At 36.7% G+C, this 24947-nt stretch overlaps 1 protein-coding gene across 3 annotated transcripts in view; it reads left to right on the forward strand.

Annotated features, from left to right (window-relative positions):
• The window catches only part of pam (peptidylglycine alpha-amidating monooxygenase), a 46653-nt gene that overhangs the window by 11430 nt on the left and 10276 nt on the right, over window positions 1–24947 (forward strand). For 2 of the 3 annotated variants that reach the window (XM_086097300.1, XM_086097303.1), the window contains 13 exons: window positions 1005–1096; window positions 3072–3155; window positions 3428–3476; window positions 4520–4587; window positions 7033–7113; window positions 9014–9090; window positions 9801–9904; window positions 12352–12545; window positions 13087–13146; window positions 17691–17963; window positions 18495–18624; window positions 24301–24417; window positions 24572–24644. In XM_086097300.1, the coding sequence (XP_085953426.1) occupies window positions 1005–1096; window positions 3072–3155; window positions 3428–3476; window positions 4520–4587; window positions 7033–7113; window positions 9014–9090; window positions 9801–9904; window positions 12352–12545; window positions 13087–13146; window positions 17691–17963; window positions 18495–18624; window positions 24301–24417; window positions 24572–24644 (1402 nt within the window). The remainder of the gene's footprint in view (window positions 1–1004; window positions 1097–3071; window positions 3156–3427; window positions 3477–4519; window positions 4588–7032; window positions 7114–9013; window positions 9091–9800; window positions 9905–12351; window positions 12546–13086; window positions 13147–17690; window positions 17964–18494; window positions 18625–24300; window positions 24418–24571; window positions 24645–24947) is intronic. The other variant, XM_086097302.1, reaches the window with a different exon arrangement.

The raw sequence follows: 24947 nt of genomic DNA on the forward strand, positions 1-24947 counted from the left end.
ATTTTTACGGGATGAGCGAAATGGATGTCCCTTCAAAAATATGTGGTCACATGACCAACTTCTTCTATGTTTTTCTAAATAACAGGGGTGGAACTATTTGCCCCTTGTCACAAATTACCCCAGTCTCCATTTGAGAACTACTGCGTTAATGAACCAACCGCATGCTGCGCCACAGTCCAACAAAAGTAAGAGTTAGTGTATACATTTCAGAAAGAATGGTTTAGCCAGTTTTGCTGACTAAAGGTACAATGAAGCAGATAATATGATGTTTTGTTTTTACTGTAAAGTGTGGCGACTGGGCTGTGGCCCGTAATAGTGCATTTGTGACCAGCATTCCAATTTCAGTCACTGAAAAAACACATTGACGAAATATAGAATATGCCGCAACAAATGCACTGCAGAAGTGGCTCTTCTCCATGCTGCCTTTCAGAGGCAAACGGGTCATCAGATGAGAACGAAATGATTCTCAAGTTTAACGTTGTCCACATGTTAGCAAAGGAAATGCTTCCCTTTAAAGTTGAAGTACGAAATAATATTTCACAAGAAAATTGGCTTGAACGTGAACCCTATATACAGCAATTACGCCCCATGCGCCTAATTTATAGGAGTCATCGCAGATGCTGACAAAAACAAAAATATACTCTAAAATACAGGAAAAAAAATTGTAATAAGATTAAACCTGCGGTGTTAAATCTGAAGCGGTCAAAAAAGAAAAAAGTCTGGCTGCAAAAAGTTAGTCTAGAGGCCTGGGCTACCATAATTTTTGTCTAGGCCAATTTCATTTTCACTTTTTTATTATTTCATTTGGGCAACAACACCAAAAACTGCTTGATTTTTCAATCATTTTCAAGATATTTCAGGGATCATTGTGGATTTTTACGTAAGGGTAACTATCAACATTTCTGGTTCTAAAACTGCAGCAGATTGTTGTATGAGTCTATTTCTGGTGCTGCTATGCAATGCACTGTCTCTAAAATGACTGACTGTGACATTTTTTACTCAAGGGACTGTGGCAGTTCACGGGGTACTTGTGCGGATGGAACATCAATTTTGTATGCTTGGGCTCGAAACGCACCACCAACCAACCTACCAAAAGGTATGTTTTAGTAGGCATGTTTCCAGGTCAGCAATGTAGCTGAGTCCCATCCTAACAAAGTATGTCACTAGCTGACAGGAGAAGCAATTTGAATTTGACTTTGGTAAAGGCTCGCTTGAGACTTTACATGCATTTTCATTTATTGTCCAATTGCCGGCCACCTCTTTCCCCCATTCTATATAATTGGTGGATATCAATAAGAGGCACCTGTCCAAATGCTTTGTATGATTTTTTTCCCCCCAAAACCTTACATAACCATACAGTATATTTGTTTTCCTTCACTTATAGTGTATCTTTCTGTGTGCTTCCAAAATATATTAATTTGTTTAAATTTTTCTCAGGATGATGAAACTTTTTAACTTGTGTATTTATATCACTACTGGCAAGCAGGATCAGAGAATCAATAGCATTCTTTTTGTTGGGCACAGTAGCTGTATTGTTGTAAAACACAATTCATATGTACTATTTACTGTACTTTTGTCTTGATGGTGGCAAGCCTGTGGGTCGTTGTCTCGCTGGCTTAAACTTGGAAATAGATTTTTTGTCTATATGTGCAAGCTTTTGTGCATTTCATGGGCTGTACTTTGTGCAATGACAATCCTTATTTTGATACGCCGTAAAAACAGTGGCCAAGACTCTTAACTCGTAAAATATTACGGCAAAACCACACACGTTGTGAGTGTTTTCTGTGAAGTGTAGGCTTGCACAATTCGTGCCTATCTAAATGAAAAAGCAACGGAGGCGAGGCCAATGTAGTATGGTGTGAAGCTGTTCTGTAATCTGTAATGGAAAAGCGACATTAGTGGCCAAGCTCAGGTCAACTCTCAAGTGTCTTACAGTAATTCTTGCGTACAGCCATTATCCAGAGAAGCCAAATGTAATATGTCTTATTTCTCCCTTTTAAATGAAACTCATTCGATTCCTACTGCTTGAATAACAATTTCAATGCAAAGTGAGATGTTGCGCTGAATGCTTATATGGCAAGACAGTCTGTGGTGAGACGACCTTGCCCCTTTTAGGCTTATAGTAGGGCTGCACGATTTTGGGGAAAAAAACAACTAATTGCGGTTTTTCAGACCAATATTGCGATTGCGATTTGATTTGTGATTTTTGTATTTTACACATTAAAATGCTACAATTGTGAGCCAGTTTAGTTTCAGACAAGTAATTTTATCAATATTATAGCAATGCAATACTATAATGTCACTATTTGATTAAAAGTACAAGTACAGTACTTCTGGTGAATGTGCTAAGGGGGAGCTTTGACCTACATTATGCTTCTGAATCAAATAACTTGCCAATAAAAACAATACATTGAGGCACAGGCTATGGTGAGATTATAATATACAATACTCATGACAAAACTCAATACTCATGACAAAACTCTCTTCTCCCTTGTAGTAACAGTGCAAAACTCTGAGGTCTAAATATTGCACACATTTATTTTATATTAAAGAAAAGCTGCCTTTACACATTAGATGAACTGGATCAAGTACTAATATAATGATAATTCGACACGTACACACTTTTTCTGAATCATTACATAACTCTATCCTGTATTTCACAAATTTTAGGAACAAGAACAAAAAAATGCTTCTGCAAGATTAAAGAAATCAGAATATAAAGTGTAAAAATAGTGCAGTATGTGCAGTAGTGTTTGCCGCTAGTTGTTGCCTCCCCTTCATCTGTCTTTTACGAACCTGTGTGACAGGCTTCATACTAAAGAACCACCACCGACTTCATTCTGAAGTCGATTTATCAGGCTTCATACTAATTATGAAGTCTGTCAAAAAACTATATAAAACCGCATTGTTTTGCGATTAGATTATTGCACTAGGTCAAACCTCGATGACGATTAGATTAGCCCTAGCCTGAAGCAACACAAGCTCCAGTTAACGTCTTTGCACCCTCTGTTTTTGACCATTAACCACATTGTGCTTTCCTCAATTTTTATTTTGTCCCTGTTCCTCAATAGATGTTGGTTTTGAAGTTGGACGGAATTCAGGAGTGTCTTACTTTGTGCTACAGATACATTATGGAGATGTCAGTGTTTTCCAAGGTAAGTACTCAAATTTTAACATGCTGGCAAAAACTGTGGACTCAAAGTATCTTACACTTTATTGTAGATGTACAAAGTACATGACTAATTTCCTTCCTTCTTTCCTTTTCTGTTATAACACTAAAGTATTGCAACATTTTGTTTTTGGTTTATTCATTTCATCTGTACAAAGTAAAAATCTAAAAACATAACTATTTGACATGTATATTTATATTTATTTGCTTTTTCACTAAATATTTTTCAGTAATTGTTTCTTTTTTTTCCTTCTACAGATCATCACAAAGATTGCTCAGGTCTCACTTTAAGAATAACATCCACCCCGTGCGTATTTTTTTTAAATTAGTTTGTTTTCCAAACTGTATTGTAATCTTTGTTGCATTCAATAAGAAGGCCACTAAATGAAAGTCGCTAGTTGGAGATTACTACCGAAGTCTCATATGCACCAACTTTGAATGCTCTGCCTAATTCTTGTAGAGCAGCACTTACACATTTGCAGCAAAGTCTTATGTGTTTCGGACTGCTAGGGGGCGCTTAAGGGGAAAGGAGATCAAGAAAACATTTGAAAAATAAAAGAAAACCGAACATGTGGTCTGGCGGCCCACTCAGAGTTGTGAGTCACAACTTCTCCAATTGTGGTCTGCAGCAGTGATAGGAGGCGGAATGCTCTCAGCGCGCATTTGGTTGGGTATCCAGCCTGGCAGACAAATATCAGGGCATTATCATCGCTGTTGGCCTGTCGCTTGTTGAGATGGCAGGACTGCAAGATCGGTGTGCTTGGCACACATTCAAAGTAATGGAACGAAAGAAGACTGGTCAGAACCAAAGTAGGAGAGAAAGTTGTTGCGAGAGCGGGAAGAGGAAGAGACAAAAGGGACGGTGACTCTTACAATTGAGATATGCAAATTCAGAAGGCACCACCCTCTTCTTTTGTTACTTTAAGCGGGAAATTAATTAAAGAATTAAGCTTATTTTGTCTGTTGGAGTTTTGTGCATTTCATACTGTAATTGGCACTGCATACCATGTTTATTTCTAGGCCATAAACAATGAATTATACTTATGCAAATAAGGATGTATCTGTGACTAATATACAGACCGTATGTCCTAATTGAAATGATTATCATCATGACTTCATTGATTCGTATTCACTGATACACAACTTACAAGATAGCATAAATTTGAAGTCTTAATGCAAACAGTGGATTGTGATACCTTCACTCCTGCCCTCTGGTTGTTGCTGATGTCACTCCCATTTGTTTTGGAGTTGCTCTTTACAGCTTTCTTTCATCAACTGGTGCTATATAAATATTTCATCAGATCAGTTATTGTAACCTCTAACTGATTCAATTGCTATTTTTTTTTGCAGGCAGCCATTCATTGCTGGTATATATCTGCTCATGTCCATGGACACTGTTATCAAGCCAGGAAATAGAGGTAGCCGATATTTCTGTACATTTCATGTATGATGAGGAAAAGTAAATAAATTCCACTTGTATACATCACATTTTCCAATACAAAAACATACAATGTGCTTTTCACAAATCTACTGCTACTTTATTCAAATATGTGCTTTTGTGATACACAACGTACAGTAATTTCTGGACTATAAGGCGCACCTGACTATAAGCTGCGCTAGCTAAATTCGGGGAATACTCGAGTTTGTTACACACACAAGCCGCACCCGACTGTAAGCCGCAGGTGTTTTAATGTTACCGCACCGGGTTCCCGCTACTTTCTTTTCCATAATGAAGGCGCAAATTGTCTCGCTCTCGTTCTCTCTTCTACTGTATTTGGGCTCACTTGGTTTGTTTTGCTCTGCCTGACGCTCTTACGCTTCCTTTGTAGTGCGCCCCTTTGTGATATGATGGATAAGCTGCACCTTTGTATTAGCCGCAGGGTTGAATGCAAGTGAAAAAAGTAGCAGCTTGTAGTCCAGAAATTACTGTAGTGTACAAAGGTAACACGTTAAAGATTCCTGTGAATATTCTTATTCATCCAGGTCATTTTATTCTCAAGGCATTGAATCAATCGCAACTAGTTGATGAGAAAACATTTGGCCTCCCACCCGAGCAAGCTTCATCAGTTCATGCATCACCTAATGTCTCTTGTTGACGAACAGTGGCCTGCAATTTTGCATTCCAAAAGAATAATACCATTTGTGGTTTGGCGCACACCCCTAACTTGGAGCCTAATTGAGTTTCCGCATCAAACCCAAGCTAGTGCTGTCCTAACTAGCCTTGTTGCATGAACTGATTAAACAATGAAGAAACGTCTTTTAAGACAAACACAACAGTCCAGTTACAAATCATTGGTCTGAGAATAACTTAGTAAAGCTGTGCACACATCATCATTTAAGAGTAGTGTTTTACAAGGTCGTACTGGTAATGAGTTATTGTAACAATAGTACCTCTGAATTTGACCATAATTCATTCTTTGACCTTGGTTATATTGGGTCTAGTTTCAAAGCAAAGTTTTTACAAATACACGCCGAATAAAAGTGAGAATTAACCAGTGATTAATTGACATTTGATGTCAAACATAAAACGTAACATATAAAACCGTAACTCTACATTTGAACAAAATATATAGCACTATAATTGACAAGCATATGGCAGCTATCTATTTAGTGGCTAGCTAGCCCGCGAATTTGACATGGTAACATAGCAGTGTTAATCTTCACTCAGTGCACTTGTTTTTTCGAACAGCACAAACAGATGCACTGTAATGCGGTATTCCAGTGACAGAATATAAAAAATCAATGTCCTTTTGTTTACAAAAAAACTCTGCTATAGTTCAATCATAGGACTGGAGAAAACAACAAGTAAAACCATAATGAAAACTACTGAATGGTGCAAAACCTCCGGCTCACGTGTAACAATATTCAACATTAATGAGTACACCCCTTTTGAAATGTAGGCTTCTTTTTTCCTTTTCTCAGTCAACAATGACCAGATTTTGGTTGCTGAGACTATGAAATATTCTAAAATTAGCAAACTTTTGATTGAAATTATATCAATATCTGGAAGGAAAAAAAAATTGGGAAAATAATCCACATTTTTCTGTCTGCATGTTGGCAGATGTTACATACAATTAATGACTCACATTTGTGGAAGTATTTTATAATACAGTGGCTATGCCATAGATGGTAGTAATTCTAAAAGAAAACTCAGTTGGGGTGTACCCATTTTTGTTTGACCACTGTTTGTTTGTGTTAACTCAACATCAGGATATTTATGCATTGGAGCATAATATTCTGAGGGTAATTTAATATTGTGGTAGTTAAAGGTCCCATGCCATGACTTTTTTTTTTTTTAAGTTTCATAATCTTTGATCTTTCTTTTTAATCAAGTTTGCAAGGTAATTTGGGTTGGAAATGACCATAATGCCATTTTTTAAGCTACTTTAATTGGTCTCACGCGGCTGTCACTTTGAATGGGCCATTTTCTCATTAATATTAATGATGTAAACAAGCTATGCACCGATTGGGTCGCTGGTCTCCTTAATTTGATATGGAAAACTGCTTTCTTCTGATTGGTAGCTGCCAATTGTGGCCTCCCATGTTTTTTTAGTTTTTTTTTTTTAAATCCACCTCCATGGTGATGCCCACGGCCACCCACAGAACTCCAAAACCATATCGACTCGTTTTGCCTTTTATCACCTATTGCAAACAATTGACAAACTGCATAGATATCAAACAAAATAATGTCACTGAATCATTTTGACATAGATTATGCATAAAACAATGGGAACAATTTTGATGGCTTGGGATCTTTAATAAAATTGGACAAATCAAAAAACTCCTTTCAAGCTCATTATGTATTTGTTTGTTTGTATGGAAGGTTGACCCTGTTGTAACTTGCTGTCTGTTTATCTTGATAGTTACAAATGCGGACATCGCCTGTGACTACACCTCCTACCCAATTTACCCATTTGCCTTTAGGACCCACACACATCGTCTGGGTGAGCCAACATGTTTAAATAATATACACATACACACACCAACATTTTATGTTAGAAGCAATAAGAAGGGATGTAGAGGTCTCCCCAATGTTGTGAATGCAGTCATTTAGTGTTGCTGCGGATGCCATTTAATTGTTGGATATTAGACCGATGAACTGATGCCTTGATCCACTGTTTTAAATTATTTTTTGGCATATGTCAAGTAACTCCCCAATGAGGGCACAAGCCAATTGCATTTTAGTATTTCATTCATTAACAAATGGCTTTATTGCAAACGTCAAGCGTAAAAAAATAGGTAGATGGCAGTGGTGATCTGATTGTCAGTGTGTGTGAAAGAAGTATCTCCGGACGTCACGTGACCGAGGCAGGCAAAGTATTTACAATGGAGAGCAGTGATAACATTTGTATTTATCAGTTAAAAATCCATCCAATTGAATTCACATCTCTTTTTGATGAAAAGGACATAATCAGATACATGTACAGGTTGGATTTTCATTGAGATTGCTGTAGTAGTTGGCAATGCGAGACCATTATTTACTGCACCTCAAAATGTGATGATATCTGTCAATATGGAGTAATGGGAGAAATGTATGTCACATAAATATTCACAAAAATAATTGGAAACACCTTACGTAGACTGGACATTTGAATTTCTTGTTTGTTAAATATTTCTGTAGAATATTGTTGTATGACGTTTTGCAGAAGATGTATGAAGCAATTTAACCTACTGTAATATGTCACTTGCTAAAATGCTTGCTACTCAAGTGAAGTTGCATTAAGGCCTTTTTTTTTAAGAAATAGGAACTGTAGATTTAGTTTTGAAGGGGTACTACACTAAAAAGAGAATTGTTGAACCAATTTAAGATTAAACAGAAAATTGTTGACCAATTTAATAAAGTTGTTTCAAGTGGTAACACACGATTGAATTACCGGTAAATTAATCCATAGAGAATATATTAAGTTTAATGAACTCATAATTAATTAAACTTAATATATTGACTTTGGATTAAATTAATTAAATTGTGTGTTACCACTATTTTATTAAGTTGGTCAACCATTTTGTTTAATCTTAAATTGGTTCAACAATTCTCTTTTTAGAGTGTAAGTGGTTGTTAAGTAAAATGTTTTCTTCTTTGTATTTATAATTGCTCTTTAATCAAATAAATATATATTTGATAAAACATACATTAGATAGGATTTCCAGTAGGATACTACAATATTCAATAGCTGCATCCCTACAACTCCACAGTTATACAGTATTGTCATATTATTATCATTTAATTAAACACTTGTTTCAGGTCACTGTGAGTAACCATGAAAAAACTGCCCCTCAACATTACAAAGTTACTCGTGAAATGACGTAATTGAATAGCAAATATCCATCCATTTTCTTAACTGCTTATTCCTCACAAGTGTCACAGGGGTGCTGGAGCCTATCCCAGCCGGCTTCGGGCAGTAGGGCAGCGGGGTACACCCTAGTCAATCGCAGAGTACGCTCCTCAAAAAAAGAAAAGAAAAAGCTTTGATTTATCTAAAGCTGGGTTACAAGTTGAATGTTTGAGTCAAAGAGATGATTGTACATTGTACATTTTGATTGTTGTCACACACAAAAATTGAAGACTATACTAGACCAAAAAGTCTACTTAAGACTACATGTCCCCAGACAATCGCTGGGCACATACTGTACTGTATAAACACACAGACAACCTTTCACACTCACATTCATATAGCCACTGAGTGTTTTCCCACTGAATGAAGCCACACTGCCTTCACGAAAGTCTGGGGAATGGTCCGTTCCACATCGCTTACTTATTCCTAACCACTGTCAAAAATAATTTTGAAGTGCTTACCCAGAATCACCCACTCTTACCTGAGTATTTACTTCCCCTATCTTCAATAGGAAAAGTGGTTAGTGGCTACAGGATCCGAAATGGCAAGTGGAACCTGATTGGGAGACAGTCTCCTCAACTACCACAGGTACGCAGCATGTATTTATTGGTTTTTATGAGTACTGGATTTTTTATTTATTGTTTTTATTTCTTCGCTTTAGTTTAGAGTTTATAAGTTTTAGTATTAGTTTTATGTTTTAATATATGGAGTATTTGTTGAGTGAAAAAAGTCACTAAGTATTGTGTCATAAAGTAAGGTGAACTACAATTCTCAAACGACTGTTTGACCTTCCTTCTTCTGTACGGACATACAGCAATACTGAAGTAAAAGTATTTAAAATGGATCCCGAAAGCTCATGCATAATATTAACTTAAGGATATTTTCTCTATGATTATAGTTTTACTTTAACATTTTTAAAAGCATGTTTTTATTTCATTTTGTTACTTTTTGTTTGTGTGTTAGTGTTCGTCAACTATAATAACCTCTGTCTGTGCGTAGCGTGTACCTTGTTTGGTTTTAATATAGAAAAAATGTCGTACTGTGATCTCAAGTTCACAATCATCATCATGGCTATATGATCCATCATCATCGCCATATGATCCATCATCAATTAGGCAAAAAACAGTTTAGACCATTTTAAAGTCCAATCAATAACAAAAGGTGGCTTAAAAAGTTTGCCTCATAAATCCTTATATTTGTGATAAAATAGCACAAGCTCAAATACAGTTTGACAGGCGACTGGGCCAATGCGAGTGACTACCCTTCACGAGACCAATGACTAAGACTTCCTTCTCCAGGCTTTCTATCCCACGAACCGAGATGTGGATGTGCAGCGTGGTGATACACTCGCAGCCAGATGTATGTTCACTGGTGAAGGCAGAAGTGAAGAAACATACATTGGGTAAGTTTTGCTCTAAATCCCATTCCATTAATTGCATCTGTAATGGGGACATGAGATATAAAACTATGATTTTGCTGTTAAAGGGGAGGTCAACCCCAAAATTTTCTTTGCAATATGTTCCATGCAACCCTACTAGTCTAAACACAGCATTCTGATAAATTATGCATTTGTGGAAAGTTAAGCAACAAAATCTACAGGCTTTTATCCAATTCAGGGGGTGGCCAGTTTACCACTTGTTGTCCACTGAAAACAACATCACAGTTGCTCAAGTAATGACCAATCACAGCTCACCTGTGTTCTAAAGATGTTTAAATATACTTAATATCAATGTGATGTTTAAATATATATCAATCATAAATTGTTTAAATATGGTATACCAGGTGTCTCACATCAATGGGTTGCCAGTTATTTAAAAAATAGAAAACAATATGTTGAATTTAATAGTAGGCAATCAAAACACAGTTATGTAAATTGTGGGGTGCCCCAGAGATCAATTCTGGGGCCAGTACTTTTTCTTTTTTATGTGAATGATATTACAACTATTTCAAAATTGTTAAAATGTATTTTGTTTGCAGATGACACCACTTTGTTTTATGCCAGGAAAAATATATACAATGTATTACAAGTAATAGAGAATGAGTTCAATAATATTATGAAGTGGTTTAATGCTAACAGACTGTCTATAAATATTAGTAAAACCAGATTTATGATTTTCAGTTGTAGAAATATGGATGTCGAAGCAACACTGACTGTGCAAGGCATGGAAATAGAAAGGACTAATGAAGGTATCATTATTGATGAACATTTAACATGGAAAGCGCATATAGAATATGTAAAATCTAAAGTGTCACAAACTGTAGCCACGTTACACAAGGTCAAAGAATCATTGGACAAGAATGCTTTGTTATTGGAATATAATTCATTGATTGTTCCATACCTGAGCTATTGCATTGAAGTGTGGGGGTGTGCAGCCAAAACCTACACTGAATCCATCTTTTTTTTCTTCTTTTTTTTTTTAACGTGCTATTCGTTTTACGGTTGTGGATACAGAGACCACACTAACCCATTATTTATACAACTAAAAACATTTAAAATTTAATGAATTGATGGAATTTAACCATCTTAAAATATTCTACAAAGCCCATCATGAAATTTTACCAGTTAATATACAAACAAAATTTATAAAACGGGAAAGAGAGTACAAATTAAGAGGAACAGGCATTTTTTCCAAACCTAAATATAGAACAAAGCAAAAAGAACGATGTATTTCAACTCAAGGTGTCTATGTCTGTGGAACAATCTGGATTGTAAAACAAAATCTTCTCAATCTGTTTGTATTTTTTTTAAAGCATAAAAGCACAATTACTGCAAAAATATATATAGCAAAAGGACACACGATTTAATTATTTTGAATTATCTTGTTGTAACACTGAAAGCGTCTTGACTTCTCATTTTGTTTTTTGTTTTTTTAGTTGATCAGGGGAAGACCAAACAAGTTTGACTTCTTTCTGTCCCCTTTCATTCATTTGCTTTACTTTGAATTTTAATATTGCTTTTCATTGTCATTTTTTAAATGAATTAAAGAAATTTATTGAATTTAATTTAATTTAATTTAATTTTATTGAATGAGCCGTGCTTGGTCATTCCCTGAGCGTCTGTGATGTCATTTTAAGTCAACAGCAAATGACAAAATGGCCGCCCCCTGTCATGGATAAAAATGTTTGTAGAATATAAATAAAGCAGCAAAATCCAAACTCAATATTAATGAGAATGCTGTGTTTAGACTAGTGAGGGCCCATACAAAATATTATTGGAAAGAACATTTTGGGGTTGACTTCCTCTTTAAAGATTTCAGGGGGGGGGAACTGTTCAAGGTGGGGCAATATCTTCATGTATTCAGTATAATGGATCATTGTGCCTAATGTATAAAATGATAAGGACAGTCTAACTTTTCATCAGTAAGCAGGAAATATATTTGTTTGGTAGCATTTTGACCATTTATTGTGAAAGAGAAATCTTGATATACACATTGTCATCACACCATATTTTTACTTTTACATACAGACAGTTTTGTTTTTTTAAGTGAACGGACAATGTGTTCATACATTTATCAGTATCAAGACATGAAGAGGTTGTTGCAGGAGATTTAGCAGAAATATCATGTCCATCTGTCTAACTGCTACTGAGAGAATGCTGCTTTTTTTTTTCTTCCCCCCACCGCGCAACATGCAGGCGCTGATTGGGATTTATTTTTTCATTCATTTCATTTAATTTCACTTCATGTAATTTTAAGGAAAAATAATACTATATCGGAGCATATATCGATATTGGAATGTAAATGTATCTGTAATTGGGATTTAAACAAAAGTGTTCCTGTCGCACACCTCTAAAATGCATAAGTATATTTATAGTAAATGCTTTTGTTCTTACTTTAATTTCTACTGCAGGGGTTCCTCTGATGATGAAATGTGCAACTTCTATATTATGTACTACATGGACAGCAAACATGCCACTCCTTATATGAGCTGCATGAAGCAGGGCTCTGCCAAATTGTTTCAGCACATTCCACCTGAAGCTAGTATTCCCATAGATGTCAGTCCCGAAAACATGAACTCCATGATGCATATGGGACATTCAACAGGTATAGTGTACATTTTTACCGTTACTATAATCAGTGAATATGGGGCAAAATGTGATTAGTGTATCTGGAAAAGTATTCACAGTGCTTCACCTTTTCCACATTTAAAGTTACACCTTATTCCAAAATGTTTTTTTTTTGTTCTCTCTCTCTCTCTCTCTCTCTCTCTAAATTCTATGAATGGGTGAAACTGCCCAAAGGTAAGTGTGGCCCTCTTAATGTGGTTTCATATTAAAAAAGATTTTAAAAAGTATTGTGCAAAGGATGTTAATACTTAGTACTGTTCATGTGATTTCTTGTTTTATTTTTAATACAGTTGCTAAAATTTCTAAACAATTTTTATGTTATCATGAGTTTTTGTGTGTACAATATTGAAGATTTGTTTTTATTTCATTTTGGAAGATGGCTGTAACAACAAACATTGGAAAAAACACTGAATACTTTCCCGAGGCACTGCATGTGACTTACCCTTATTGTCCATACAGTTCTTCGAAATAATAAATAAGTTTAGTTACCTTATTATTCTCACCAACTCTCCTTAAAGGTCACCAAGATGGCACATCAATGCCAGGTACAACCAGTGAAGAGCAGCCTTTCGATAAGGGTAAGAAAATAACTAAACAAGGTTGAAACAATATATATGCAAACGTACATCATGAGCTGTGAGGCAAAACACTTGTCAAATGTAATGGGAGTAATAAAATGCCTAGAATCCCACATTCTATTAAATCCTGTGTCTGAAACCTGACACAGGAGTTGCTCATTCTTTTAGAATTTTACAGTTTCTGTCTAAAGAAAAAAAGTACATTGTATTGTTCGACATTGTGGCTATCTACCATAAAACAATTTCTCCACCAAGCCAGTTGAAGATTTATGTTAATGGAGTCATTTGCCCCCACTGGGGTGGACATAAATGTCCACTTTGCTGGAGGCGTATTGTCATTAGCAGGACATGCGAGCACATTAACGTGTTGTATGTCAGTGTGGCCTCCATTTTAGAAAAGTTGTCTTTTGATGCATATGTGGGAGCAATAATGTATATTAGGGCGACCTCCTAGTGATTCAGCCATGTCATATGATCATAAGTAAAGTTTAACGTGTGTGGGTGTGCGTGTAATCTTTGGAGTGAGTATTGTGGGGTCTGGGTGGGAATAATTGTAATCTGTGAAGCAGATTTACAATCTCTGTAGGAAAAAATGCTTTATAAGCACAGTTTTCATTGATTGATTGATTGTTTGATTTTCATACTGTTTGAGGGGGGGGGGTGTCTTATTTAATACTTTTTATTTAAAAACATTTTTTTACAAACCCAATTACAATAAAGTTAGGACGTTGTATTATAAATAAAAAAACTGAATACCATGATTTGCAAATTATTTCCCACCTATATTTAATTGAATACACTACAAAGATAAGATATATAATGGTCAGAATGATAAACATTATTGTTTTTAACAAATAATCATTAACTCAGAATTTTATGGCTGCAACAGGTTCCAAAAATGCTGGGACAGGGTCATGCTTACCACTTCAATAATTGTTAAAGCTTTGTAGGTGGAATTCTTTCCCATTCTTACTTGATGTACGTCTTCAGCTATTCAGCAGTCCGGTCTCCGTTGTCGTACGCTTCATAATGCGCCACACATTTTCAATGGGAGACGGGGTCTGGACTGCAGGCAGGACAGTCTAGTACCACTCTTTTACTACAAAGCCGCATTGTTATAACACGTGCAGAATGTGGTTTGGCATTGTCTTGCTGAAACAAGAAGGGGCGTCCATGAAAAAGATTTTGCTTGAGTGGCAGCATATATTTCTCCAAAACCTGTATGAAACTTTCAGCATCAATGGTGGCTTCACAGATGTGTAAATTACCCATGCCCCATACCATCACAGATGCTGCCTTTTGAACTTTCTGTCCATAAGAGTCCGGGTGGTTCTTTTCCCCTTTGGATGAGACGTCCACAATTTCCAAAAACAATTTAAAATGTGGACTCGTCAGACCACAGAACGTTTTTCCACTTTGCATCAGTCCATCTTAGATGAGCTCCAGTCCAGAGAAGCCAACCAGCGGTGTTTCTGGGTGTTGTTGATAAATGGCTTTTGCTTTGCATCGTAGAGTATCAAGTTGTACTTACGGATGTAGCGCTGAACTGTATTTTCTGACATTGGTTTTCTGAAGTGTTCCTGAGCCCATGTGGTGATATCCATTACACAGTGACATTGCAGTGAGGGGTCGAAGGTCAGGGCATTCAATGTTGGTTTTTGGTCTTCTTTTTTTTTTTTGGTCCTCTTACATGCAGTTATTTCTCCAAATTCTCTGAACCTTTCGTTGATTTTTCTTTATGGACTGTAGATGATGAAATCCCTGAATTCCTTGCAATTGTACGTTAAGGAACATTGTGCTTAAACTGTTCGCCTATTTCCTCATGCACTTGTTCACAAAGAGGCAAACCTCACCCCATCTTTGCTTGTGAAGGAATAAGCAATTCAGGGAAGTTCCTTTTATACCCAATCATGGCATCCACCTGTTCCCAATTAGCCTGTTCAACTGTGGGAAGTTCCAAACAGGTGTTTGATGAGCATTCCTCAACTTTTTTTTTGCCACCTGTCCCAGCTTTTTTGGAACATGTTCCAAGTTAATGATTATTTGCTAAAAACAATAAAGTTTATCAGTTTGAACATTAAAATATCTTGCCTTTGTAGTGTATTCAATTAAATATAAGTTGAACACAATTAGTAAATCATTGTATTCAGTTTTATTCATTAAACTTCATTGGCGTTTGTTTTGTTTTAAGGTGGCTCAAATTTCTTTTTTAAACTGTTGTGTGGGCCACTTAATCTACTCTGGTCTCATACCAAGGTAAATAGTATAGGATGTGTAAAATCTCTATAGTAGGAATAGTCTGTGATGGAGGACTTTTAACTGCTGCAACACTGCACTTATATGCACTGCGCTTACTAATTACAATATTTGCCATGGTGAATTGACAGATGCAATATTTTCTGATTACACACACACACACAAACAATCACACACAGTGCTGCTCAAAAGTTTGTGAACCTCTTGAGTAATTTGGATTTTTCAATTGTTTCAACCTGAATTTGTTGTTCAATCTGACCCATTACATTTTATATGAAATAACAGGTGTAGGTTTAGCATTTCAATGCATTGTTATTTTTTATTATTATTATCAATTGTGTAGTCAAAACTTAATTAAAAAGAGTTTTTGTCAATTCATGTAGGTGCAAAAGTAAATGAACCTTGAGCTGCATTGCTTAAAACAAGCAGTCAAGTAGGACAAATTGGCAGCTAAACTAACCACTGAAATGGACCAATGAAAGGAGAAGTTTAGCGAAGAAATTGTGCATCAATGACTAAAACAGAGACAAATCTCAGGGGACCTCAGGTAGTGGGTAGTGACAGCACATCTGTCTGGGGAAAGCTATAAAGTCATCTAAAAAATTGAGCTTCATCATTCCACTGTGAAGCAGATCATCTGCAACTAGAGAACACTGAAAATTACTACAATCCAGGCTAGAAGTGGACGACCTTCTAAAATATCAGCAAGAACCACAAGACAAATGATAATTCAGGTGACAGCCAACCTGTGCATCACATCGAGGGATTTGCAGACCTCTCTTGCTACATCTGGGACACATGTGCATGCTTCAACAATCAGAAGAAAATTCAATCCCTTCTGAAGTCCCTTCTGTGGATAGATTAGTCTAAAATTGAACTGTTTGGTCACAACTAAAACAGTCATATTTGGTGAAAAGTCAACACCGGATACCAGCTAAAGAACCTTCTCCCTACGGTGAAGCAGGGTGGTGAGAATGTTAAGTTCTGTGCTGGCTTTTCATCCTCAGGACCTGGACAACTCCACATAGTCCAGGGAATCATGAATTCAGAGGAATATTGTGAAATCATTGTTGGAAAAATTGTATAATAAGTTATCACATGAATGAGCACTTTATTATTTGCTGCAATTTAAATGCTACACCCACACACACACCAGATGCATGTTTTTATCATTGTGAGTTTAGTACCGCCTTTTGTTCCGCCTTCTAAATTTGTGAATAAATGTGCAGCGCAAAGAGGTGGAGGCAGGAAGTCTTTTGGTGCTGAGAGCATCCACTTCCTCCTTTCTGTAGAAAGACAAACTTGGGTGTGGTCCTTGATTCCTGTCTCACGGAGTTGCATCATTTGAGGAAGATTTAAATGGAACCCTGACAATAATGGATAATAACCTGAAGCCGTTCTTTGTTAGTTACAGCCTGGTAGAAGATTGATCATGCAACATGACAATAATCCAAAGCATTCCAGCAATACAACCAAGAAATGTCTGAAGGACAACAAGATTCATGTTCTAGATGTGCCCAGTTAAGATACCGACTTAAATTCTTTCAAAATACTGTGGCGGAACCTGAAGTGGGCAGTTTATGCTAGACGCCCATCCAACCTCTCAATTGGCTGAATTGTGCATGGAAGAGTGGCAAAAATCCCTCAAAAGTCGATGTGAAAGAATGATAAGTTACTAAAGAAAGTGTTTGGATGAAGTTCTCATTGCAAAAGGAGATGCAATGTCTGATTAAGTGAGAGGTTCACATACTTTTGCACCCATGAAATCTGAGTTTTTCTTAAATCAACAACTTTTGCTCAATAATGAATGACAATATTATTATTCTTTTTGTTCAAGTCCATTGTTTTCAATGTCAGCATTGTAGATTGGGGTATGACTAAATATTTAATAAGGTTATTTTAATATTTTATACAAAAATCTGACCATGCCTGCAGGGTTCACAACTTTTTGAGCAGCTCTGTATGTATGTTGACTAACATCTCCACCTCTATGCCTCGCTAAGCAAGCCTCTACTGCAGAGGTGGACAATCTCGGTCCTCGAGGGCCGGAGTCCTACAGGTTTTGGAGGTTTCTCACTTCCAGCACAAGCTGATTCCAATCAACAGGATCGTTATCAGACTTATGCAGAGCTTGCTGATCGTATATCTGCTGTGTTGGAGAAGGGCAACATGCAAAACCTGCAGGACTCCGGCCCTCGATGCCCACCTCTGCTCTACTGTATGTCAACGCTTCCACTTTTCTTATCCTTTTATATTTCCTTCCTTCCCTTTCCTCTCTTTTTATGCAGGTGACCTCTATTCTCTCATGTCCAAGCTGCTAGGCCAAAACAAGGATGTAGTACACATTCATAAGTACAACCCTAAGATACAGAGAGTCCAGCCTGAGCTGGTGGCTCAGATTCATAGATTAAAACAAAAGAAAAACTTGGGCTCTCCCGGTGCTTCACTAGCCCTCCAAACCAACAGGCACCCTGTTTTGATGAGGGACAGAGTTCACAAATTCCATCAATTTGAGGCCGTGCCCAAGTTGACAAAAAGCAAGCAGCTGTCTCAAAGACAAGGTGGGTGTAGGGTGTAGGAAGTCATATCATCAGCCGTACCTTCTGTGGTATTCATAACAAACCCCTTGCCCTTTAAGTGAAATGCATTCGTTTGAGCTGACCATTACTGTAAGTCATTCTCACTATAGCATCTATTGTATTTTGTGCTATACATCAAAATTGGCTTCTATCAGTGATGTTGCCCATCACAGGTCATTACCTTCCTCATTTCCACTGTGATTTATTTCCAATCTATTCTTTCCTCTGCCTGGATCATAATAGAATGTATTGTAATGATACTGAGACAAACAACCATTCACACTCGCGTTTACATCTATGCGCAATTTAGAGTCTTAAAGTTACCTAAGAAGCATGCTATGAGGGTACCTTGAGAAAAATCCAGCATAGGGACAACTGCATTTAGTATTATTATTACGAGGTTTGGTTTTGGACATTATTAGTAATATTACTTGTCAGTGTCTTTTTCTTCTTCTTCATGTCCTGCCATCCAACTGACGTCTTCTGTCAATAAATGGTTGACTATTTCTTTAGATGTCCATCTGGAGCAAGACCCAATATGGCCACAGAATTCTCTTCAGCTGGGTCAGGTGTCAGGACTTGCCATTGACTCAGATTCCAATCTGGTCATTTTCCACAGAGGTGACCACCACTGGGGACCAGAGTAAGTAAAATTAATAAAAAATTCCTGCATGAAAAATATTTGCTGGTAGAACTGAATTATGAGGTTGATGGTATTTTTTGAAAGACCTATTATAAATATTAAGGATGCACTGAAATTAAATTACTTTATTTTAAAAGTAACTAAAGCCAGGTACACACGATTTAGCCTCTTCTCGACCAAGCACGTCAAACGCCCAACAATCTTATGTCTAATAAGATTATCTTTATGTGTGAGCTATGTTAAGACTGGATTTTTCCCAATAATTAAGTCAAAATCGAGCCTAAATCATGAACGTGTTCAATACCCACATGTTATTTCTATTATTATTAATATTAGAACAACGTTGAATCAACATTGACACCTGACGTTGATTTATCATCACTTTTGCACCCTCCGTTAATATTGTTCCAACATTGAAATCCTTACAAAATCTACACGTCATTTTGTTTATTATTAATATTGGAACAACGTTGAATCAATGTTATGTTTTCCTTCATTTTCAACCATGGCACTATTAATGCTTCAAATATGCCTACATTTAGCGGTCCTGCTTTATTTACAGACAGTATAAACAGCGAGGCTGACAAATAAAAACTTGGACCCAAAATGCAGAGCAGCAAGGCAGCAATAAAATGATAAACTAAGCAAGAAACTAGGGCCCCGTCCAGACGGAAGCAAAGACAGCTTCGTTCCTCAAACAAAACTTGTACACACAGAAGTATTTCAAGACTTGCGTGTGTCCAAAAGACACTGAGGATGTTTAACGGTTGTAATGTATATGCCAAGTCTGGAGTGGCGCTGTAGCGCAGCCACAGGGAGTTATCGGAATTGCGTAGAAGAAGAATCAGCGAAGAAGACGGACATTTTTTTTTTTACTTTATTGCATCCCACAGAACAAACATGGCTTTGCATGTATCAAAACAACATGAAAATGATGAGCACAGGAGTAGTGACAATGGCGGGTGATTCAAGTACAACACCACTTGTTGAACGTGGGAATAAAGAAGCTAACTATTTTGCTGCAAAAGCATAAGCAAGCTAAGGAGGCTGCGCAAAACGACTACGACACAGCTATCCATCATTGTTGTTGACAGACTGACGATTTGCGCGCAGACACGCGAGAATTGGCGCATACGTCATCAATCTGCGACAATGTGTCGTCATCAAGCTGCGACCATTATGTCATCGCTGGAGGAGTATCGTGCATAAGGTGTCCAGACGGACATTAATCTTTTAATTTATCTTGCTAAGTTTTATATTCATAAATGTAAATGTGTAAAGTCGAAACCTTTTTTTTCTTCTGTTTTTGAAAGAGATGGATCTATATTTACAGTCCATCTCTACTTCCAAAAATAAGTAGGCTATCAAGACCTTAAATTTGTGTTCTCATTTTGGTGTTTTTAATATTTCTTAGTTTAAGACCCCTGGCATATTTTTTTATTTTATTTTATTTTTCCTTTAATATATATATATATATATATATTCTGCGTGTGTGTATGTCTATATTAGGGTTGGGCGGTATTTAAATTTGACATCGTTTTACCGTCTCCACATTTCACCGGGGTATACGTAATACCGTTGCTAATTTTAGATTTCTTTATCTTGCGCTTACAACAGCCAATCTGTCTAGAAGTTAATTATGGAGGTAAATTTGGTGCGAAACTAACTTGTGCAAAAAATTTGTACCTGTAGAAAAAAGTCTAAATTTGTATCTGTAAAAGTCGTGATTTGTATCTGTAAAAAAAATGTGTGCCTGTAAAAAAAAATTTTGTGTCTGTAAAAGAAATTTGTACCTGTAAAAAAAAAATGTGTATGTGTAAAACAAATTTGTATCTGTAAAAACAAATTTGTACCTGTAAAAGTCATGATTTGTATCTGTACAAAAATATTTTTGTACCTGTACAAAAACTATAAATTTGTATCTGTAAAAGTTGTGATTTGTACCTGTAGAAATGACAACTTGTAGTCAAAGAAGTCGCCACTAGGAGTCACAAGTGGGTTTTCTGCTGCTGTTCAGTGACGTGAGTTTTGCCCCATTTGTCGCGCTACAAATGGAGCAAAACTATACAATAAAAAATAATCATAGCTTCCTAGCTGTGTCATCAAAACACAGCCACTGACATTATACGTAATCAGTTAAATGTTTAGCTTTATCTTGTTAGCCAGAAAAAAAACAAAGATTTTGTCACATCTTAATATCAGAAATAGTGGTAATACTGATAGACACAGACATTGTTTATAAACATTCCCATTTGCATTATTTTTATTTGGCTTCAGTGTTGAAAGCAAATGTGTATGTTTAAAAGTGTAAGAGCCTTTTATTTTAACTGTTTGCAAAGCATACATTGCAAAAATACTGACATTTATCAATAAATTATAATATTTGAAATAAAATGATTAAATACAGAGGATAAAGGGTTGAGGTTGAAATACCTGGAGCGGCTTAAAGATCCACTCGCAGTAAAAACGTTTTGTTTTCATTTTATTATGATAGTAAGAGTACAGATGCTTGAATATAATGTTAGTCAAATACAAGTAGCTGAGTACTGTCCACTTTTTTTTTTACAGGTACAAGCTACTGATCGTATGTTTACACTGGTAGGCTTCAAATCTTGAAATACAAATCGTGACTTCAATGTGTTCAGTTTTCGTGACAACAACATGAGATGAGCTAGCTAGCTAGCACCGGATTACGAGCTATGTTCGTACAATAAATCTTACCTTCATACTAAAACTTCTTTCTTTCTGCCCACTTGGAGTGCTCTGCATGTCAACCAACGTTTAAGCTGTTCCACACGGTGTTCGTATATTGAACCATGTTGAAATTTTCACGCCTGGGACGTCCTCTTCTTCCAAAATGACGCGTAAACTAGTATGGCTACTCTGTTTGGAATTGCGGATTTATGGGCGTCATTTGAGTTCAACCCACGGTCGTTCGCTCAACCAATGAGGTTGAGCTTTAGCCCGCCCAAATCCTCCAGAGCCCGCCCTCTTCTTCTACGAGTACAAATCACGGCGCTCTACAAGTACAAATTAGTTTTGCTCCATTTGTAGCGCGACAAATGGGGCAAAACTCACGTCACTGAACAGCAGCAGAAAACCCACTTGTGACTCCTAGTGGCGACTTCTTTGACTACAAGTTGTCATTTCTACAGGTACAAATCACAACTTTTACAGATACAAATTTATAGTTTTTGTACAGGTACAATTTTTTTTTGTAAAGATACAAATCATGACTTTTACAGGTACAAATTTGTTTTTACAGATACAAATTTGTTTTACACATACACATTTTTTTTTTACAGGTACAAATTTCTTTTACAGACACAAAATTTTTTTTTACAGGCACACATCACGACTTTTACAGATACAAATTTAGACTTTTTTTCTACAGGTACATATTTTTTGCACAAGTTAGTTTTGCACCAAATTTACCTCCATAGTTAATGGTCACAGATCTGTTCACTGTGTGCTCCGGTTGCATTTGTAACAATAATTTGTGTGATGAAGCGCATTTCAATGTGTGTCACTCCATGCTGAAGTGTGTAGCTGACGTGCATGCGCTCCTTTTACACCGCGGAGCCAAGCTCAGGTAGCATTTCATAGAATACATTGTTCGCCGTGGACGCACACAAACTACTACTCCTCCACATAAACTGTTTCTCGGTTTACTAGACTATTTTAATGGATCCCGCTGTGGGCGCACAATCGACATTTACGCGACACACCAAATAAGCACGCAGCCTCCACCCCCACCCCAAGAGCACGACCAGATACACTCACCCGCGTGCGGCGGTCTCGGGTTGATGTGTGTCCATGGACGAAAACAAAATCACTTACTGATTTTTTGTATAAATAAAAGCGCTTTGTGGCGCGGCGACAAACTTTTCTCTTTGCAGCAGTGAGCGGGGGATATCGTTCCTCAGATGAATCCGGAGATACGAAGTATATTCCATCTTGCACCGTTACAGTCCTCATGCAGATTTTGCATACAGGCTCATCGACATTTGCTGTCAAATTGTAGCAGTTGCATTTTTTTTTCTTTTTAAGGGACCGCTTAACCGAGCTGTGCTGACTGGCCATTTTGCCTCGCTCTGTTTGAGCGGTCAGTTCACATGACTAACAGCTTACTATTAATTTTTAACAGTTATAGTAATATTCATTGTTATAGTATTAGTAATTTGAAAACAAATAAAAAGGTCATGTTATCAAAGAATTTTGTTTAATATCATAATAGGTCATTATACGCTGCAGGCTGAATTTTTTATTTATTTAAATAACGGTATTGATAGTAACAGAGTTGCCATTTTTTGATACCCCGGGATACCGTATTACCGTATATATAGTTAAACACCCAACGCAGGTGTTTCATTGTTACCGCACGGGTTCCCACTACTTTCTTTTCCATAATGAGGGTGCAAATGGTCTCACTCTCGTTCTCGATTGCCCCAAGGTCGCTGCTTGGGCCCTAATAATGACAAATGTGATTAATTCTACTGTAAGATTGCTGTTAACTCATTCGCTCCCAATGTAATTAAATGTTTTAAGTGTCCCAAATATACGTTTTTTATGATTTTTTTCATTTTTATGCTAGAGCATACAGAAGGCTTTAATGCAGCCTCTCAACTGCAAAGAACTGTTGAAGCAATGGTAGTTATTACAAAAACGGCCAGCAGGTAGCACCAGAGTAAAAGAGATCAAACAGGGCCATGTTGAAAAAAAGTTCATTTACTCACAATTCCAAATAGATTTGTGAATAATGATGAAACTTAGCTATATTCTAATGCAAAACGGAAACAGATACAAATATATATTTTTTCCTGATGAAAGAAGAGACTCTAATCTTTCTTTTGGTAGGTTCCATGTTTTTATAGCAATAGAACACAATATGCTACACAATATTCTGTGGGCCTTGCAAAAGCAGTCACCATCCAGTAAAACAGCCAGTAAAGGGGATTGCTTCTGTGAAAATGGCTGCGAGTGAATGAGTTAAAGACCCTGAAGAAGAGCAACAGGCTTACCTTGAATATGGATCCTGAAATGAGACGTGATTGCTGCCTTCCCGGTCAAACACGAACACAATTTTTTTCAACCATAACCTCCGCTCATCCATAATTCAAAGACTTCTCAATCATATTTCAACTATTTGTCAACATTAGTCCATCAACTAGAAAACGATGTTAACCCAACCATCGCCTGACATACCATAGAATGTTTCAATGTTACTGTCAGCTGTCATCTGTATTTGTAACAGTGATTGTTTATTGTCGGAAATTTCGATGTCAACCATATTGATGATTTGGATGGAAAATCAACATGTATTCAATGTCGTCTTGCTATCTGGGTAGTTGGAATGGTCCAGCCTTGAGAAGATGAAGCCATGGACCAGTTTCTTGTGGGAGGGAAAGGGAAAATTGACTTTAGCAATACTCTTGAGATGAAGGAAGGACATTTAAGATGACTGATGTGGGTGTCAAAGGAAAGATGAGCATCCAGGAAAGGAACTCCAAATATAATTCTGCTCTACTAGTCAATATTGGTTTTGTTTTTTGTGATGATAGAACAATATATGTTTATTGCCCAAATTATGTCAGAGCTTTTGATATATTGGAGTCAAAATATTGTCTTTGTGAAGGAATGTTTGAAACTGATGCTTTACCCCCTTCATATTTTCAGTTCTTTTGACAGCCAGGCTGTGTATCAGCACAGGTTCCTTGGCCCTATTCAACAGTCCGCTATTTTGGTTGTTAAAGCGGACAACGGCAACATCCTCAAAGCTTCTGGGAGAAATTTGTAAGTCGTACTGTGACATAAAGCAATATTTAGCAAAATTGTGACTATCATGTTTAGGGTCAAGTAGAAGCTGTAAGGAAAACTTTTTTTTTTTTCATAATTGGATTGTTTTTTTGTACTTTTTAAAGGTCACATGATTTTCCTAATGTTGCAGATTTTATTTACCTCATGGAATAACAATGGACAAGGACAATAACTACTGGGTAACTGATGTGGCTCTTCATCAGGTAAGAGCAATTTACCCTGTTACCTAACCTTTTTTTTTGTTAACCAGCTTGTGATCATTTTAGATATTTGTACTTTATTAACTGCTTTTCATTTAAACTTATAGTTTTCTGTAAGCACTTTCATTCTGTAATCTAATGTGAATTTATGTAAATTACTATCATTGCAAACACTACTAATCCAAGAATCTATAGTAATTTAGTCTTGACAACAACAAAAAAGATTAGAAAATCACCAGAGCATATTACTGTAAAGAGGCCAAAAGAAAACATTTGTCAACACTTTTTCAGGCTAACCGTCCATTT

The sequence above is a fragment of the Leptonotus elevatus genome, chromosome 15 (assembly GCF_054856555.1).
Source record: "Leptonotus elevatus isolate MCC_2025b chromosome 15, RoL_Lele_1.0, whole genome shotgun sequence".
In the NCBI taxonomy this organism is placed as follows: Eukaryota; Metazoa; Chordata; class Actinopteri; order Syngnathiformes; family Syngnathidae; genus Leptonotus; species Leptonotus elevatus.